This window comes from Curcuma longa, chromosome 3, assembly GCF_044706935.1.
Source record: "Curcuma longa cultivar G26 ecotype Majalengka, Jawa Barat chromosome 3, ITB_CL_G26_1.1, whole genome shotgun sequence".
NCBI classification, from domain to species: Eukaryota; Viridiplantae; Streptophyta; class Magnoliopsida; order Zingiberales; family Zingiberaceae; genus Curcuma; species Curcuma longa.
Window position 1 is genome coordinate 2,494,889 of NC_133863.1, and position 18,395 is coordinate 2,513,283.

Here is an 18,395-nt window from a genome sequence, read left to right on the forward strand (position 1 = left end):
ATTTCAGTTTCATATTTTTATTTTATTAAAAGATATTATAATAAATAAAAAATAATGTTTTACAATGGAAAAATATTAGTGCCTTCAATCCATTTTATTGAATTTGTTATTAGATCCATTTAATTAGTACATTTTTTTATTTACTCTTCGTATTTGGTTCAAACTGGTTTCCATGCTCTTGCTTCAACCATTTATCGCCCTTAACGGCCCAACTTCAACCATTTATCGATACACGTTTCCGTTGAAGCTTGATTAATATATAAATCCCAGTGGCATAACCCAGTGATCACTGGAAACTTGAGACCTCGAAGGACATCCTCCCGATGAAATGAATACTTAAAACAACGCCTTCAATGCAGTTCATAAATGGATAACATCCTGAAATTAATGGGCTCGTTCTCTCAGAATCTTGAGGTCGAGTTCTGTTGGATTTAACATACACAAGCTGCCCTCCTCGGGCTAAGTCAACTTCCATATTGGTCAGGATTGGCTGATCTCACCCAGCGGTTGTCTCGAAACACTATTAAGGCCATAGTGCCTTCTTCTTGTCGATGAAGAATTTGGATGCGTACCTGTAATACTCCAAAATGTATGTACTGCATTCGACTCCTTTGGAGTTGATTGTAGCTCTCTTATTGTATAAACATTCGGTCTTGCTGGTTACCATCTGTAACCAGAATGACTTCCCTATGCATGTAGACCCGGTGGTGTTCATCGTCTCTCCTAGAATGGTAGAGAACTTCCGCCGGAACTACTACAGCCCTGTCCTGCATGGACAGTTTGAGTTGTTCTTGGGGATCAATTAAGTGTGTGCTGTGGGATGGATCCGCCAAGGAGCCTCGTGCCCAACCTTCTGGTTGCTCGTCGGGCGTTGTATATGCGTCTTCGATTCCTCCGGTATTCTCTAATCTGATCTTCAAACAAGGGGGTAGGAGCTGAGTGTTGTATAGTTTGAGAAGCAGTTCTGGCTGCCATTAGTTTTTAAGCTTCTCCTGTTCCAGCTCCTTCAGCATTTTATATGGGTCTTTAAAGACTTTGATCTTTCCTCTTCCTTCTCTAGGCTTTTCTGATTGCCCTAGAGGCAGATTCTGCAACTTTTCAATCAATGAGTCAGGTAAAGGAGTTACTATCTTACCTTCTTTAGTTTGCTCAATGATGGTTTTAAGATCCGCTTGGATATCTTTGAGTGACTCTGCTATTTGGGCCAGTAGTTGCAGCTGCGTATTATTCTGCTTAATGATGGCAGAATTTCCAGAAGATGGGCCTTGGTATTCGCTAGGTTTTGCGAACCCAACGGCAGGGGACTCTATTTGCTCAGTAGCTTTAGCCTGAAGCTCGTAGTGAACACCATCAAGTTCTCGCCTGAACCAATCCTTTGAGGTAGCATACAACATCTTAGCTCGGATTCGAGACTCGGAAGGGGACCTGATGTTCGGAGAAGCAACAAGAGCATAGTTATACCCTTTAATTGAATTCAAAGACGTTGAAAAGAAGTATGCAGAGAAAATATGCGGAGATGAAGCGACTTCTAGAGCAGGGCTCCAGTTATTGATGGACAAAAACGCTGCAAAATGACACATTTGAGATAGATCAGATTAACCATTTAGTATTTAGCTTGAATTTTAGTTCCACTCAGAAATGACAACAAGAGGAAGATCCTAATCACATGCATCCATTTCGAGCATTCTGGATTCATTTCATAGCTTAAAATATATGTACATGTATTTCAAACATGAGAAAAGATCAACCATATAAGAAATATTTTATATATAAAAAAAGACTTACCAAGCAATGAAGAATATTTTGCTTTTCTGACAATTCTCTTCAGTGACAAAGTCGAAGTCATAGATAGCATAACGACAATCATTCTCTGGAAGAGATGCCGTGAAATCATCATAACTTTCAGTAACTTTTCCAGTCTTCTCCACAACAACCTGCTTTTGCTTCTCATCTATTTTGAAAATCACATAACGATGACTCTTCTTCCACTGAAGTTCTCGGAACATTTCTTTGCAATCCTCAGCAACACCCATTCCAGAAGATGCATTTGACTAAAAGTCGAATGATAGTTAGACATGGAACAAAGGGTACAGAAGTTTTAAAAATAATGAGAGAACAACCAGAGAATAGTTTGATACATAAATTATTTGATTATGTACGCCAAAGAGATTAGAAGATGCATGATAGAAAGTACAACCATTCTCAACTACAGAGACGAGATAAAAGAGAGGCGTTGTTTGATTCAGGCATATGCCAAACACCATACCAGGACTACATAGATGGCTGGCAAAGGGTGTAGAATCATCTAGATTTACCAACAACTTCATAAAAATTCTTTCAGAATCAGGTGTGCAAAAAGAGCACAAAAAGACCTTGAACATCCAAAAGGTGCATTAAAAACTTCAAGATTAGCAGCACGAGTAACTAAAAACTTTTATGAAGATTTGCTTAGACTCTCATTGTTGCATGAGAATCACAAAGCCTTATGTAATTAACTACTTACTGGTAATCAACAACCAAAACCAGGTACCAGCTATTCTAGGAGATCATAGAAAGACACCCACGCCAAAATCTTTATGGACCTTGATCCTCATTGATGAACATGTCAATTAAAGTTCCCTCCAAATCATCTACTAGTGTATCATAACTATGTCCAATCAGTATAACAAATAAATATGAAACAGCCAAAAGCTAAAACATGGAGCCCAACACAAATAGGGAAAGGGGCAAAAGTTTGCAACAGTTACAATTACTCGATTAGTACTAATGATAATGAAAAATAACTCACAATGCCTATGGGTGACCACAATATCCACAATTGTAATTATAAGAGAAATAAGTAAATTCCAAGATCCTAGGATTCTTGGCAAAGAGAGAAAGGTATGACTAATAAGAGCTAAATGGTAGCTCTTGAATGATTTGAGGAGTTTCCTATTATCCCATAGATATGAAAAGACAATAATCTTCAAGATCACTTTATTTTACTAATAACACAAAGTGTTATTTATTGCATTTGGTTCAAGCCAAAGCACCAAGAACTTTTAGCACTTACCAGCTACTATAACTTATATATAGCAATCAAGTCCAAACTAAATTTTGTAAAAACAGACTAGTTATGTTCAAGTGATCACATTCCACAGTAGCAAGGTTTTTGACCAAGAAGATTCTACATGAAGAATGACCATAGCCTTGCAGAGGGGAATCAGCCAAATAAATATCAAGATTATCTGGACACTTCATAAGTCTTCCATTTAAAAGAATTTGAAGAAATGGTTGCAGGTAGACATAGTATGTGAAACACGATCTGAGTATATTGAAGACTTAATTGGAAAAGACCTTGCTCTAGTGAAACTTTAAGAACCTATCGCTTGCAAAGAAATAAGGTGAAACTTTTATACTAAAATCAATCTAAACTATCAGCAAAACATTCAAGGAAATACACTAAATATCATTGCTTATGTATCAGGCATCAGAGACTAGTAATGTCATGATTCGCATGGTTAAACAAAATTCACACAAAACAGCACAAACAAACCAATCGCTGGGAGAACAATAATTCATATAGAAGATAGAACTCCGTAATATCACATCTGATAAGATGTAAACATGATCACCCCAACAACATACTCGACCTACAACTGTTATGGGTGGGTTGATGTACCATGGTCAAGAAAGTCAAGGTCCAGTCCAGATGGAAATAACACGTCCGACTGGCTCCATATCCGACCGGCACTCTGGTCCAAGTAGCTCCTCTCCGTCAACATGACCCTCCTCATTCATCCTGTCTGACAGTCACTTGAATGACATGCAGAACAATTCTGCAGGTAACCTAACACATTATTAACACAACACGATCTCCTACCATACTAAGTATGGATGATGAAGCCCTTCCCTATCACGATGATGTGACGTTCCCTCCAATTATCCTATATGATTGAAGCCGCTTTTGCAGGCCTTTTCTTCTTCCTCAATTTGGATGGCTGAGCCAGAGCATTCCTGGCCATGCAGGACCGCCGTCTTAGATAAAATCCATGATCGTAAAACAAAAAATAATACGACCCATCAGGAATATAGCAAGACAACATGAAGCAAGAAATGATATCATTTCGTCAATAAACCTAAAATTCCAAAAGGAAAAGGAACAACGATGAGAGGAGAATACAACTTACGTACGATCGAAGGGAAGCCATTTGCAGAAACAAGATTGAGGTGGACGAGGAAGAAAGAGGAAGGCAAACGGAGTGGCAGAACGGAAGCACGTACGGAAGGGATGAAATTAAAGGGGAGGAGGAAAAATAAAGAGAAAAGATTCGCGGAATTCTCTGTATCCGCTGGAGATCGAACAGCAGTGCGCACATGTTCTTACTGTTTTGAGCCGTTCGATGGAATATAGACGGTGATGCGAGGGAGGACGCGGCGGCTCCACCCTTTTCGACTGGATTTGATCGGGACGCGACAAAGCTGACCAGCTTTCGGCACCGTCCAGTGACGTAAGGATGGGGCTCAGCCCACCGTCCGATCTTTTAAGGATTTTATTCCTTTTTTAATTGATTTGGTTTTTTAGAGTTGTGTGCTTTTGAAAGAGCACGTGGGCACACTAGATTCCATTTATTCGACACTTTTATGCAAAATAAATAAATAATTTACGGTTTACTAATAAATTTTAATTTCCAATTCGAACTTCATTTAATGTGACGTTATTTGCGAATATAAATAAACCAAGTCTAATAATATTAGTGGTTTTTTATTTAATATGATTTTAATTAATATTAAATTTGTTCATAATATTATATGCATTTCTAAAAAAATTCTGGTCCAATATAAACATTTTTCTCAATTTGGAGTTTCCACGATTTTTTTTATTTCAACGGAAAGTCCAGGATTTAGCGTGGGAGAAAAGCTTGCTTCTCGGCTCCACCAACTGACTACTCGTCAGCCTCCTCCTCCTCCTCCTCGGTGCTGCTTCCTTCACCGGAGGAAGATGAGGGAGATCCTCCATATCCAAGCGGGACAGTGCGGAAACCAGATCGGGTCCAAGTTCTGGGAAGTTATCTGCGACGAACACGGCATCAACAGCACCGGGGTGTACGCTGGCGACTCTGACCTACAGATCGAGCGCGTCAGCGTCTACTTCAACGAGGCTACTGGACAGAGGTATGTGCCGCGGGCCGTCTTGGTTGACCTCGAGCCTGGCACCATGGACTCCGTTCGCGCCGGGCCCTTCGGTCGGATCTTTCGCCCCGATAACTTTATCTATGGTCAATCAGGCGCCGGAAACAACTGGGCCAAGGGCCACTACACCGAGGGCGCCGAGCTCGTCGACGCCGTGCTCGACGTCGTGCGGGCGGAGGTCGAGAAGTGCGATTGCTTGCAAGGTCCGTAGTTCTTACCTGCCCAATTCCCCTTGAAAAAAAAGAACTTGAAATGGAGTTTTGTTTTTTGAAATTAAAATTTTCCGAATTGCATCGACAATTGTGTTCCCTGTCATGCTATTCATTGTTTCTTGTTGCCATGTTTTCTTGCTGAAAATTATTATACTTTCGCAATTAGTTCTTACCTGCCCAATTCCCCTTGAAAAAGAGAACTTGAAATGGAAGTTTAGTTTTGAAATTAAAATTTTCCGAATTGCATCTACAATTATGTTCCCTGTCATACCATTCATTGTTTCTTGTTGTCATGTTTTCTTGGCTGAAAATTATTATACTTTGGCAATTAGTTCTTATTTTTTGTGTGTCAATACTGTCATCAAGTATAGTATCTGAGATCTCGAAGCCAATATGATTATTTTTTGGAGAGTGTATATTCAATTGAAGGGACAATATATATCGTAATGCATACATATCAAATTTAGAACCATGTATGTCTACCTTTGATTGTTCTTGTTTGTTTTCTGTAAGATAATTCCTGTTCCAGGTGTCTGACGGTATGGAATTGAAAGGATAAACAATAATATTTATGCATTCATGACAATTAGTTGTGGCTGTATTCTGAACGGAGGTTCTTGAAGTTTTCTTCTGTGGTTGTTGTATCAAAGAGCACTTTCTGGTGTCTCATTTTCCTCATTTTTTTTGTAGGTAGAGTTAGCCTCTGCAGATCTATGTGCTAATATGTTTTATTTTCTTCTCAAGGAAATAGTTGTTGTGCTGGAGTACTTCTTTTCCATGTTCTTAGACATGCCAAAAAAATTAAGCCCAAGCATAGAATGCTCATACTTCTCTTGATCTCACTTACTAAAGTAAATTTGGAAGTATTGAGAGAAATTAGTTTACATTGGACTTGTTTTGTGAATTCCCTTTCTTTTGGCTATGAGATCTACAGGATAAAAGTAACATTTGTGCACCAATTTTGGTATGGCACAAAATTGTCAAAGTTTTACTGTGTAGGTTCTCTAGTGAGCAAAATTTAGCAGCCATTTATTTCATCTTTCGTTAAAGAAAGCAAGTTTCTGAATTTGTAGATATAGAGTTCTATAGGTTCACATATCTTATTTTCTTCCTTTTAGATGGATATTGATTGTCTACTAATTCTATTGATGTGATAAAGGATATGTATCATATTGTCCTTAATAGTGTTAGAGCTATTAGAAGCTTGATGACAAAAATAAATCAATTTAAAAATATAATGGCCATTACAAATATACTTTTATGCCTATAAGTAAAATTTGAATTCAATGAATAACCAATTGCCCAAAATAGTGTTTTGGTTGTGTGGACCTAATAAAAATTATTTAAGTTATTCAACCCGATATAATTATATAAACAAAATTTTGATTAAATAGCTATTTGGCTTAGTGGTTAAGGTATATAATGCAACATTTTAATTTTTTTAAAATAATTAAATCTAATTGTTTCAGAAACCCTCATCGGTGAGTGGGTTGCTAGCTGCTGGCCATAGAGGGTGCTCCGGTGGGTTTAGGGTTTAGGCAATGACCAAGGGTTTTTCTGGAAACTCTATGTAGCAGGTTGATCATGCTTTAAATATGTTTAAATTGCAAGTTGAGCTGCAATTTGTATTTTGATTTTCAGTTTTTCCAGTTTTATAAGCATGATCAACCTGCTACATAGAATTTCATTCACCTGCTACTTTTATTACCATAATGATTTCACAGGATTCCAGCTATGCCATTCCTTGGGAGGCGGTACTGGATCTGGCATGGGCACTCTTCTTATCTCAAAGGTTCGGGAAGAATATCCAGATCGAATGATGCTCACCTTTTCTGTGTTTCCTTCACCAAAGGTCTCAGAGACAGTGGTAGAGCCATACAATGCTACTCTTTCAGTACATCAACTTGTTGAAAATGCTGATGAAAGTATGGTTCTTGACAATGAAGCTCTTTATGACATTTGCTTTCGCATGCTCAAGCTCACCACGCCTAGTTGTAAGTTGACTGAGACTCGTATCTGTTATTGTATTCCTCTAGTTTGATTGACTTTCTTCAATACCATTTCTTTGGCAACAACTTGTGAATTGTATGGTTCTTTTTTATCATCCTCTCTTGGTTGCATTCTGATATTCTCTATGGTGTTTATATGTGCCAGTTGGTGACCTGAATCACCTTATCTCTGCTACCATGAGCGGTGTCACATGCTGTTTAAGATTCCCTGGTCAGCTGAACTCCGACCTGAGAAAACTCGCAGTCAATTTGATCCCTTTTCCCCGGCTTCATTTCTTCATGGTTGGCTTTGCACCCTTGACCTCAAGAGGATCACAGCAGTACCGTGCACTGACTGTGCCAGAGCTGACACAGCAGATGTGGGATGCTAAGAACATGATGTGCGCAGCTGATCCACGTCATGGCCGGTATCTTACTGCTTCAGCCGTGTTCCGTGGAAAGATGAGCACAAAGGAAGTGGACGAACAGATCCTCAATGTCCAAAACAAAAATTCCTCCTACTTTGTAGAGTGGATTCCAAACAATGTCAAATCTAGCGTGTGTGACATCCCGCCGAAAGGGCTGAAGATGGCATCAACATTTATTGGGAATTCGACTGCCATTCAGGAAATGTTCAGGCGGGTTAGCGAACAGTTCACTCTTATGTTTAGGAGGAAGGCCTTCCTTCACTGGTATACTGGTGAAGGAATGGATGAGATGGAATTCACTGAGGCAGAAAGCAATATGAATGATTTGGTTGCCGAATATCAACAGTACCAAGACGCAACTGCTGAGGAGTATGAAGAGGATCAAGAGGAAGGAGAGTTTGAGTCTTCCTGAAGCTCTAAAAGTACGTCTGTTTGTTCTAGTTGGGTTGTGAGGATTTGGTAATTCTTCTATCTATGTTTGATGTTATCAATAATGTGCCAAAGGAAGCTGTGAATTTTCAATTCCTGATCATAAAATCTGTTATTTATGTATCCGACAATTAGAATAAAATTATCAGACAAACTTGGCTGTGATAATCCTGTTTATGATTATAAACATAAAAAATGCTACTAGTGGGTTGTCAGATATCAAATAGGTCTTGTGCAGCTAATCATCAAAGGAATTCTGTGTTCGAACTGGATTCTTTATCTCCCTCATTTGCATGCATTTTTCTAACTATTTGGTACCGTATAAGAATATTAAAACGGAAAAAAAAAAGAGTATTTTCAGATTTAGGTTGTAGAAATGGGAAACATTCCCCGTATTATAATGATATATTTCAAATTTAGTTAATTAAATCATCAAAATATTTTGGCAAAAGTTAGCACGAGAACCGTTACTAATTAACACTGTGATTAGTTCTACAACGTGAGGCCGACATGTTTTGAGTCAACTTACTCCAGGGGTCAACGTCCCAATTAAACACTTCGGATCCGCACTATAAACAAACACACATTAATTAACGTGAATCTAAAACTAATCGAGTTCCAAAACGAAAGTTGATAGGAAAAACGTCATGCATCCAATCCAGATCAGTTCAGCATTTACACTTTGCTTGGTCCCTTTGCCCAATCGAACAATAAATTGAAGTGTGGAGAGGAGTAGAACACTACAAATCCTATGGCACGGACAAAACTAACGAGCACCACAGCCACAACCAGTCCACAACGCTGTCGCAGCTTCTGCCATTACCAAACAAAAGCACCACCCAGACTCAGCAGTGGACCATCCTCCACCCCGACTGCTCCTCCCAACAAGACACCACTTTAATTTGGCCCTCCTCGTCACAAAGCACATTCGTACTGTTGAATTGTAGCACAAATTCACAAAAGTTTTATCCACCATTCAAATTCGTCGTCCTAATGATTCTATACTGTCAATCTTATAATGATATATGAAAAGATAAATAGAAAAATTGTAGTTGGTCAACTGTGGAGGCATTTCGACTGTTGAAGCAATGCACTCGGGGAGAGAGAGTATTAATGAGGAGTTGCCCAAAATTTTGATTTTGCGGTTCTAATTCTTGCTAGATTCTGCTATATTAACATGGGAGGTAAAATGGAACTATTTTTTGAGAGTGTTTAACACTCCATACCGAGTCTCTAGAGCCCACACGTCGTTTTAACCTGCTAGATTCTGCTATCTATCATGATTTTGGACCAATCGGATTCCTGGAATTTTGTAAGATTGAGTAGTTGCTATCAACATGGACATTCAAGTTCACGTGGAGATGGTTCTGAAACTAATTGAAATCGAGAGGGTGACAAGATTAATATTTGAGGAGAACAGTGATTAGTGATCTTCTTTTGCAGACTTGATTCAAATTGCAGAATGACGACGTACAGGGAAAGTGAGAGGTCATAAGCCCCCGGCATCAACAAACGAGATGAAGCTCTCTGTTGAGAGAGAACTATTTGTTCCGTGTGTCTCGCTTTGCTCTTGGCTGTTCTTCCCCCTTTTTCCTTTGGTGGTCGGGTCGCAGGGGCTTCAGAAGCAGCAGCAGCAAACATAAAGAAGGAGATTCACTCTCCTCGCCACTATCCAAAAGTAAAAGAGGCAAAACTGAACGGGCCTTTTCTCTCCGTCTCTCTTTCCTCTTTTTAGTCGCTCGTTGGGCTTTCTGAATTGGCATTCTCAACGCTCTCTTCTTCTGTCTTTTCCAATTCAAGCAAGATTATAGTTTGTAAGGGATTTTCATGGAGGAAGTGGATCTCAAGATCGAGTTTTGGTTGGAGGTTCCACATCCGTTGTTCGAGGAATGAGTTTGGGGCTTTGAGGGTTTGTGGGGCTTGATAAATGGAGGGACTTTCGATGGTGCCGCTATTGCTGCTCGCTTCGTTGTGTCTGTGGGCGAGAGTTCTTTGTCAAGAAGATGCGGTCGTGTACATTGTCACCATGAAGCAGCCCCCCACAGCTCATTACTACGATCAGTTGAAGAGATTCCGGAGCAGTGCAATAGGTTACGGAAACTCAGGAGCGTTCACTACCCTCAACAAACAAAGGTCAGTACTTTTCTTCAGTAGACGTCAGGTTTTCTTCGTAATTGTTACTGCTGTAACTTCGATTTCAGAATAGTTAACCCAAAAGTTCATGGACCATGCTAATTTTACTAATGCAAGACCTTGGAACTATGAATGCTGCTTAGTATGCAAAGAGGTTTCTTTTGTTAGGAATGGAGGCGATTGAGATATTATGTTCTCCACATATTTATTTTTCTCCTTCTCTCATGTACGAAGTCACTTCTATTGTTCACAATTCACATTATCTTCAGATTGAAAATCTCAGCTGCAGACTTCATTCTTAAATTTTTACCTATGTCCTAACTCCAGGAATGCGTCAAGAACATGTGCAAGTTACAGCTCATATCTCATTCACCTCCAGGATTCACTGCTGAGGAGGTCATTGAGAGGGGAGAAATATTTGAAGCTGTATAGCTATCATTATCTGATGAATGGTTTTGCTGTGCTTATTACACATCAACAGGTAATCCATTGCATTACCATAAATCACTACAATGCTTCACAACTGTTTAGCATCTCTCTAAGGTTATAATTAGTAACATTCAATATTTTTAATTCACTTTCAGCCATCATATTCATCTTTCCATTATAAATTGTCAAATCTGCTACACTAGCTTCTTAAACTTGCTATTACTTAATTGGCCAGCTATAAACTGTTGCATCAATGTAATATTTACTTCTCCGTCAGCTATTTTATCTCAGTTTAGCTAATTTATGGTAGTTTGGATAACAAGCTTGTAAGTTAAAGTCAGAAAACTACACTTTCCATGTACGTTGTTATCTTTGCAAGAACTTGAACTCTGACGTTATAAAGGAATAATGAATTCCCGATCCATATTTACATTCAATTTATTCAGAAATAGCATTTATTGCTCTTCTAACCAAAGAACAATAGCTTAGGCCATTTTGTCGTATTTTAATAGTTATATAAAGGTTGTTGTACCATATAAAATTTCTTAGCCATCTATGAGTAATGATCTCAGAACCATCATTCGACTTCGTAATTTGTATTCTGAATTGGTTGACTCTGAAGGCAGTCAAGCTTTCTAGGAAGCATGAGGTGGCAAACTTAGTGCTGGACTTTTCAGTTAGGACTGCAACTACACACACTCCTCAATTCCTGGGTCTGCCTCAAGGAGCGTGGGTTCAAGAAGGTGGACCAGAATCTGCTGGAGAAGGAATTGTAATAGGGTTTATTGACACAGGAATCGATCCATCTCATCCAAGCTTCTCCGACTCTAATTCTATCAATCAGTATCCTGTACCTGCTCATTTTTCTGGGGTTTGTGAAGTCACAAGGGATTTCCCATCTGGATCATGTAATAGAAAGCTTGTTGGTGCTCGTCATTTTGCAGCATCTGCTATAATTAGGGGCGTTTTCAATGTGACTCAAGACTATGCATCACCTTTCGATGGTGATGGACATGGAACGTAAGTACTTTTCGAGGACATTATTCTCTAAGAAAGTTGCAACTCTCACATTGGATGATTTTTCCTGCACAATCTCTTTCAGTGGCTTGCTTTTGGTTTTCAAGTCTAGATTTTACTTATGCAATGTTTTCACTATGCATGATACAGGCACATTGCTTCAATTGCTGCTGGCAACCATGAAGTTCCTGTGAATGTGTCTGGATATCATTTTGGAAATGCCAGTGGGATGGCCCCTCGTGCACAGTAAGTCGAAATACTTACTAAGTGTTAATTTTTTACAATGTTCCTTTCTATTTAGTATTGACCTGATGATGATTTTTTTTTACAGCATAGCTGTTTATAAAGCTATCTACAAAAGCTTTGGAGGTTTTGCTGCTGATGTTGTTGCTGCGATTGACCAGGTGAAAGTGCATCAGTTATTCCACAAATCAAATGGCATAAGTTGTTTTTTTCTATTTGATTAAATTACTCTGTATTTATTTAACAACAACCAAGTTTCTGTCATCTAAATTGATCTATTTCTGTAACTTGATTGTAATCAAAATAAAGTTAACGATGAAAAGATTGAATTTGAACTGCACAAATAAGATACTTGACTTGAGTAGCTTTGAGATAGCAATAAATTGTCATCATTCTGTCATAAGGTGACCTCTAAAACCTTATGCGAGAAAGAGGGTGCCGAAAGTAGAATGATTGGAGGTAGACCATCTGAATGCTGTTCTAATCTCTATGCTCTTACTACATCTAATTGAAGAAAGGATCTTTTGGAGTGTGTGGCAACAAGGATTAGATTCTTCTTCTTTAACACAGAACATCTTTGTGCAATAATCCTATATTCCTATAAGCTTGAACTTCATTATTTGTTATGAGATGCAGAATCCAATATTTTTTCTGATTATATGTTTATCATGTCATCTCATTTTGGAGGGTTCTGGCATAAGAAATCTACTGCAGAATTTAATAAAATCTAGCATTTAGGGAGGGGATTGGTCAGTTCATGAGTGAAAACATTTCCTTCTTATTTGTACCGATATTTGATCGCATAGAACAGCAATTTGTTGTATAGTAACTTGCATGGCATGCAACATCAGGCAGCTCAAGATGGTGTTGACATCATAAGCTTATCGATCACGCCAAACAGGCGTCCTTCTGGGCTAGCGACCTTTTTCAATCCTATTGATATGTCATTGCTCTCAGCTGTAAAATCTGGAATATTTGTTGTGCAAGCAGCAGGGAACGCGGGACCTTCACCTAAGAGTGTATCTTCTTTCAGCCCTTGGATATTCACTGTGGGTGCTTCTGCTCATGACAGGGTATACACTAACTGTCTAGTGCTTGGCAACAATCTAACAATCTCAGGAATTGGACTTGCTCGTAAGGATTATTTTTTCTTCCTTGAGATAATTTCATTGTGACTTGGTTTCTTTAACTGATACATCAACTGACCATCAGTGTCGCTGTTTTCCTCTTGTAGCTGGAACAGACAATGGTTCAATGTTTCCTCTTATTGCTGCTATTCATGCTCTGAAAAATGGCACGACCAAAGTGAAGGAGTATTCAGGAGAATGCCAAGATTCTAATTATCTAAACGAAGATTTGACTGATGGCAAAATATTGATCTGCAGTTATTCTATCAGATTCATTCTGGGCCTATCCTCTATAAAGCAAGCCCTGGAGACAGCTAAAAATGTTAACGCAATTGGAGTTATATTCTACATGGATCCATTCGTCAGTGGGTTTCGTCTTAACCCAACTCCTATGAGTACGCCTGGCGTGGTAATACCATCTATAGATGACTCCAAGGTATCAGTACAGATTCAGGAATATTGAGTTTAAATTTTTGTGGAAATGAAACAAAAAGTTGTTGATACAGATAATAGCACCTGAGAATTTTAATTGTGACTGAATAACTAAAGACTATCCTCCATGTCATTTTGTCTCTAGACATTGTATTGTCAGAAAACCATAGATTCATAGCTCTAATTTAATAAATCTTTTCTACCATGTTATTGTTCCTAGTTCTTTTAGTGATTATTTGTTTGTGTTTTTCTGTCCAGATATTGTTAGATTACTATAATAGCTCCTTAGTGAGAGACGAAACCTCAAAGGCCATTATCAAGTTTGGTGGCACTGCAAACATATTAGGTGGTCTTAAGGCTAACTATAGCAACTCTGCCCCCAAAGTGATGTACTATTCTGCCAGAGGACCAGATCCAGAAGACACATCACTAGCTGATGCTGATATCATGAAACCTAATCTCGTAGCTCCGGGTAATCTAATATGGGGCGCTTGGAGCTCATTAGGAACTGATTCTACTGACTTTCAAGGTATTAGTATTGTTGCTATTTTAGTACGAGTATAATCAAGATACGATGTATGTTCCAACTATATTAACTTGTCCTCCCTCTATTCAAATTATCCACTATTTGAATACATATACAACATAAGGCAACCCCATTGTTTTGAGTTCTTTTATATATTTTTAGTTTACCGATTGCATTAGTAGCTAACTCTAGGATATGATCAAACTGGGAAATTGTTTTCTTTTAGCTTTCAACTAGTTACCACCATTTGAATTTTATGAGCTTGTACAAACTACAACTGAGTTGCTATTCAGTAGGCGATATCTAGCATAACCCATTATGGCATTCAGTTCATTGATCCAATATTATGGACTAAAGTGTCGTCTGACTCGAATTAACTCAAAACACTCAGGTGAAAATTTTGCAATGATATCTGGTACAAGTATGGCTGCTCCACACGTAGCAGGGCTTGCTGCTCTTATCAAGCAGAAATTTCCAAGCTTTAGTCCTGCAGCTGTTGCGTCCGCGCTCTCCACGACTGCCACAGTCTATGTGAGGGAAGGTGGCCCCATAATGGCGCAACGAGATTACAGAAATCCAGATTCCAGACAATCACCTGCAACACCCTTTGACATGGGCTGTGGCTTTGTTAATGCAACAGCTGCTCTAGACCCAGGGCTCATCTTTGATACAGGTCAGTGCTAATTCATAAATTCCTGGAACAGAGTAAGAGATTACTACTTGTGATCTTCATTCATCATCATCATCATCATCATCATTTCATATTCATATTCAATTAGCTCATGCAAAGTTAACTTTCTGATTTTGGTGGTGCAGGTTATGATGACTTCATTTCCTTTCTCTGTGGCATCAAGGGATCTAGTCCTGTAGTGCTAAACTACACCAGTCACACCTGTGGGGTTCCTAGCATAACTGGCTCAGACCTAACTTGCCGTCGGTCACAGTTTCGTTTCTCAATGAATCCAGAGTTATATCGAGGACAGTTACTAACATAGCGAATGATGAGTATTATACTGTCAGTTGGAGTTCTCCTTATGGAGTTTCCCTTTCGGTCGCTCCAACACAATTCTTTATCGCAAGCGGCCAGCAACAGATATTAACTTTGGTGCTAAATGCCACTCTGAATAGCAGCACCTCTGCTAGTTTCGGAAGAATCGGTCTCTATGGTAACCAGGGCCATAAGGCCGTCATTCCTTTGTCTGTCATCGCAAAGGTAACACAAACCACCACCTCAAGTAGAAGGAGATGCTAACAATTTTGCTTGCTTGCTTGCTCTGGCAGACGGAGTTGAGTTGTTTGTTTTCTCATATTGTTTGTACCTGGAAGTGCCTTTCTGTAATTAGAATGGAGTGACTAATAATTGAGGGCGTGTATATTGGGCACTAGATATTTGACTTTGTTTGACAAACCAGATGGTTTACTCTTTTCCTTTCTTGACTGTGATATGTGTACGATATTTGAATCTATGGAACACATCGATCTGCGAGTTGTATGGCATCCCCAATGTGTGTGCATTGGAGTAACAAGTTGCTAATTGCAATGTGATCAGATTTGTTTGCTTGAGTTGCAATCTTCTATAAAATCAGAGTGCATGTTATTTTCGAGACATAATTGAATTGGTTATGATGAAATATAATTATTGAAATGGGTAAAAGTTAAATCTCGATAAAGCAGAGGTAATGTCCTCTTTCGATTTACCTTCTCATAGATGGTTGTGAGAAGACATGCAGAATTAGCTCATGGACATGATTCAGTTGATTATTATGGGACAAATTTATTGTAGTGAATAACAGTCGAATTTCAACGAAGTCAAGATAAGTTTTTTTTAATGATTAATTATAATTTTTTAATTTATTTCATGATTGATGATTATGAGATTGTGAAGTCTCCTCAGGGTGACGAATTTTTTTTTCTCCCTTGAGTCAAAGGGCATGCAGAATTAGAGTGAGCGTTCAACCAAATTAAACGAATTGATTAAATTAAAATTGAATAAATTAATAAAAATTTAAACTAACTGAATCTTCGATTTTTTAATAAAAATTAAATAAATTAAATTAATAAAATATTAATTAATTTGATAGAAAATTAAATTAATTGAATTGTGACATTGACTTTTAAAATCAACACTGTGATTAATTCGAATGACACACTCAAGCTCCACTATTATAACAGGAATAATTTTTAATATATTTTTAAAATGGCCTAAAGGGCAGAAATATTATATATATATATTTTTTTATCGCTGTCAAAATAGATAACTTTCTTCGCCTTTACTAATTCACGGCCCTTTTTTTCTGTCTCCTTCCTTCATGCGTCGCTTAGGCGGCGGCGGCAGATCCAGAAGAGCAGGGCACCCACCGCCACCGGCTTCCCCATCCGGTCCAGTCCCAACACCGCCAGGTAGAAACACTGATCATCTACATTGTCGATAATCGATTCCTTCCTTCTCATAAGCTTGTTACAGGCTCCGGTGAGGAGGATGAAGTATGTGATGGGTTCGATGGAGGGAACAGACAGCGGCGTAGAGATCGCAGCCGGCTCTCAGAGTGCTGTCTCCCGACGACATCAGCAGCAGCGTCCTCTGTCGCTTCGCCCACCATCAACCTCAGCAGAGAGTACATGCTCGCCGTCAACACGAGCTCCTACAAGGAGATATGGTACGAGATCCATTGCCACCGTTCCGAGGGGGGAGAAGAGAATTCGGAGGAGGTGGAGGATAGTGACTCAGCGGAGACGCCCTCGTCGGCTAGCCTGATCTCGCGCGTCCTCAAGCCAGACCAGGCTTCTGTCGAGGAAGCACTTCGTGGCGTGCCACCCGATCAGCTCACTCGACTCGTTGCCGACTACTTCCAGAGCAGCGAGCATTCGTCTCACTACTGCATCTCCCTTCGCCGAGCTGTCGCCCGCGCTTACTCCCTCTATGCACCTATCGAAGAGCTGATCGAGCTGATTTCCTCCGCTGATAGCCGTCGCGCCCGCCTGACGAACGCCCAGTGCGATTGGGCCTTCGACATGCTCCTTGAATTCGACCGGCTTGGAAACCCTTTTCCGCCCCCTTCTGGCGACACATGCAGCTTCCAGGTCATGCGGGGCCGCTTCTCAGATCTCAAGAAGCAGCTGGAACTCCGCCTCCTGAAGGCCCGCCAGAGGCGCCGACTACTGCGCCGCTCCGCCCAAGCATCCGGCGCCTGCTTAATCTTCTCGACAGTCAGCCTCGGCGTCACCGGACTGTACGCATTGGTCGTGCTCATGGCCGGGCCCTCCTTCCTCCTCGGTGGTTGCTTGCCGACGAGGGATTCGCTGGCGAGACCGAGACGGAGGATACCGCGCGACATGGCCCAGCTGGACGCTGCCTCGAGGGGGGCTTACGTGCTGAACAACGACCTAGATACAATTGAACGCCTGGTGGCGAGATTGCATGCGAACGTGGAGGGTGACCGTGAGCTGGTGAGGCTGGGGTTGGAGAATGGTGGGAGGGATCAGCAACATCTAATCGTGGAGGTAGTACGCCAGCTCCGCAGAAACCTTTACAGCTTCCTCCACCAACTCGAGGACCTGGAAGAGCACATTTGCCTCTTCTTAGCCGCTGTTAACCGTGCCAGGTCGCTCCTTCTTAGGCAGATCCAGCAGCGGCAACCACCTCCGTAAAGTAACCTCTGCAGCATTCTTTTTTCTTGATATTGGGCTAATTCGCAGGATCTCAGGTGAGCTCATTGAAACTTTTTTTATTAAATCAGTGAAACGAACTGCATTGCCCATCAAACACTGATAGATCTGGTCAATCCTCTGAACAATGGTCGTTTGTAGCAACATTTGGGAGGATACTTAATTGCAGCATCTAGAAAGATAAATTTTCTAACGATTGCTAAATTCTTGCAAATTTTAGAATGAATATGCCTGTTGGATGTGCTCATACTTTGATGATGCTTGTTAATTATCTGGGATTTGATGTTAGAATAATTCAATTGACTAATGGAAATAGATTCAAACAATGCAGCAGGCATGCAGCTGATTCTGCCATGGCTCCTTTTGCGCCTGGCTTCAAGTGTGATTTTATTTCTTTTCTTCTGTTTGTTTGTAGATGTAGAAGTTTAAGTCACCCACCCCCACACCCTTGGAAGATTGCCCGTAGCTTGCTCGTTCCGAAATGGGAAATGAGATGTTTATATATGATAGGCAGATTCTGTTCATCAATTATATGCCTGGTTGCTTGTGCCTTTCCTTAACTGAGAGAAGAGATTCATTCGATCGAAATTTTT

General features: G+C 39.9%; 3 protein-coding genes and 1 pseudogene across 3 annotated transcripts; 3 read left to right on the top strand and 1 right to left on the bottom strand.

Moving 5' to 3' along the window:
* Positions 1-218: 218 nt before the first annotated feature.
* On the bottom strand, positions 219-4,256 carry LOC141824011 (actin-depolymerizing factor 11-like). The gene is made up of 3 exons (XM_074711232.1): positions 4,170-4,256; positions 1,786-2,051; positions 219-1,425 (listed from the first exon to the last, which is right to left on the bottom strand). Exons 1-3 carry the CDS (start codon positions 4,188-4,190, stop codon positions 975-977), a joined length of 738 nt encoding a protein of 245 aa, XP_074567333.1. The 5' UTR covers positions 4,191-4,256; the 3' UTR covers positions 219-974.
* Positions 4,257-4,893: 637 nt separating this feature from the next.
* On the top strand, positions 4,894-8,397 carry LOC141823307 (tubulin beta-7 chain-like). Its single transcript, XM_074710573.1, has 3 exons — positions 4,894-5,375; positions 7,109-7,378; positions 7,539-8,397. The coding sequence occupies exons 1-3, from the start codon at positions 4,982-4,984 to the stop codon at positions 8,210-8,212; spliced, it is 1,338 nt and encodes a 445-aa protein (XP_074566674.1). The 5' UTR covers positions 4,894-4,981; the 3' UTR covers positions 8,213-8,397.
* A 1,759-nt stretch (positions 8,398-10,156) lies between these two features.
* On the top strand, positions 10,157-15,413 carry LOC141825474 (subtilisin-like protease SBT2.3; annotated as a pseudogene).
* Positions 15,414-16,445: 1,032 nt separating this feature from the next.
* On the top strand, positions 16,446-18,054 carry LOC141823541 (UPF0496 protein At3g19330-like). Its single transcript, XM_074710842.1, has 2 exons — positions 16,446-16,536; positions 16,601-18,054. The coding sequence occupies exons 1-2, from the start codon at positions 16,446-16,448 to the stop codon at positions 17,782-17,784; spliced, it is 1,275 nt and encodes a 424-aa protein (XP_074566943.1). The 3' UTR covers positions 17,785-18,054.
* Positions 18,055-18,395: the final 341 nt, after the last annotated feature.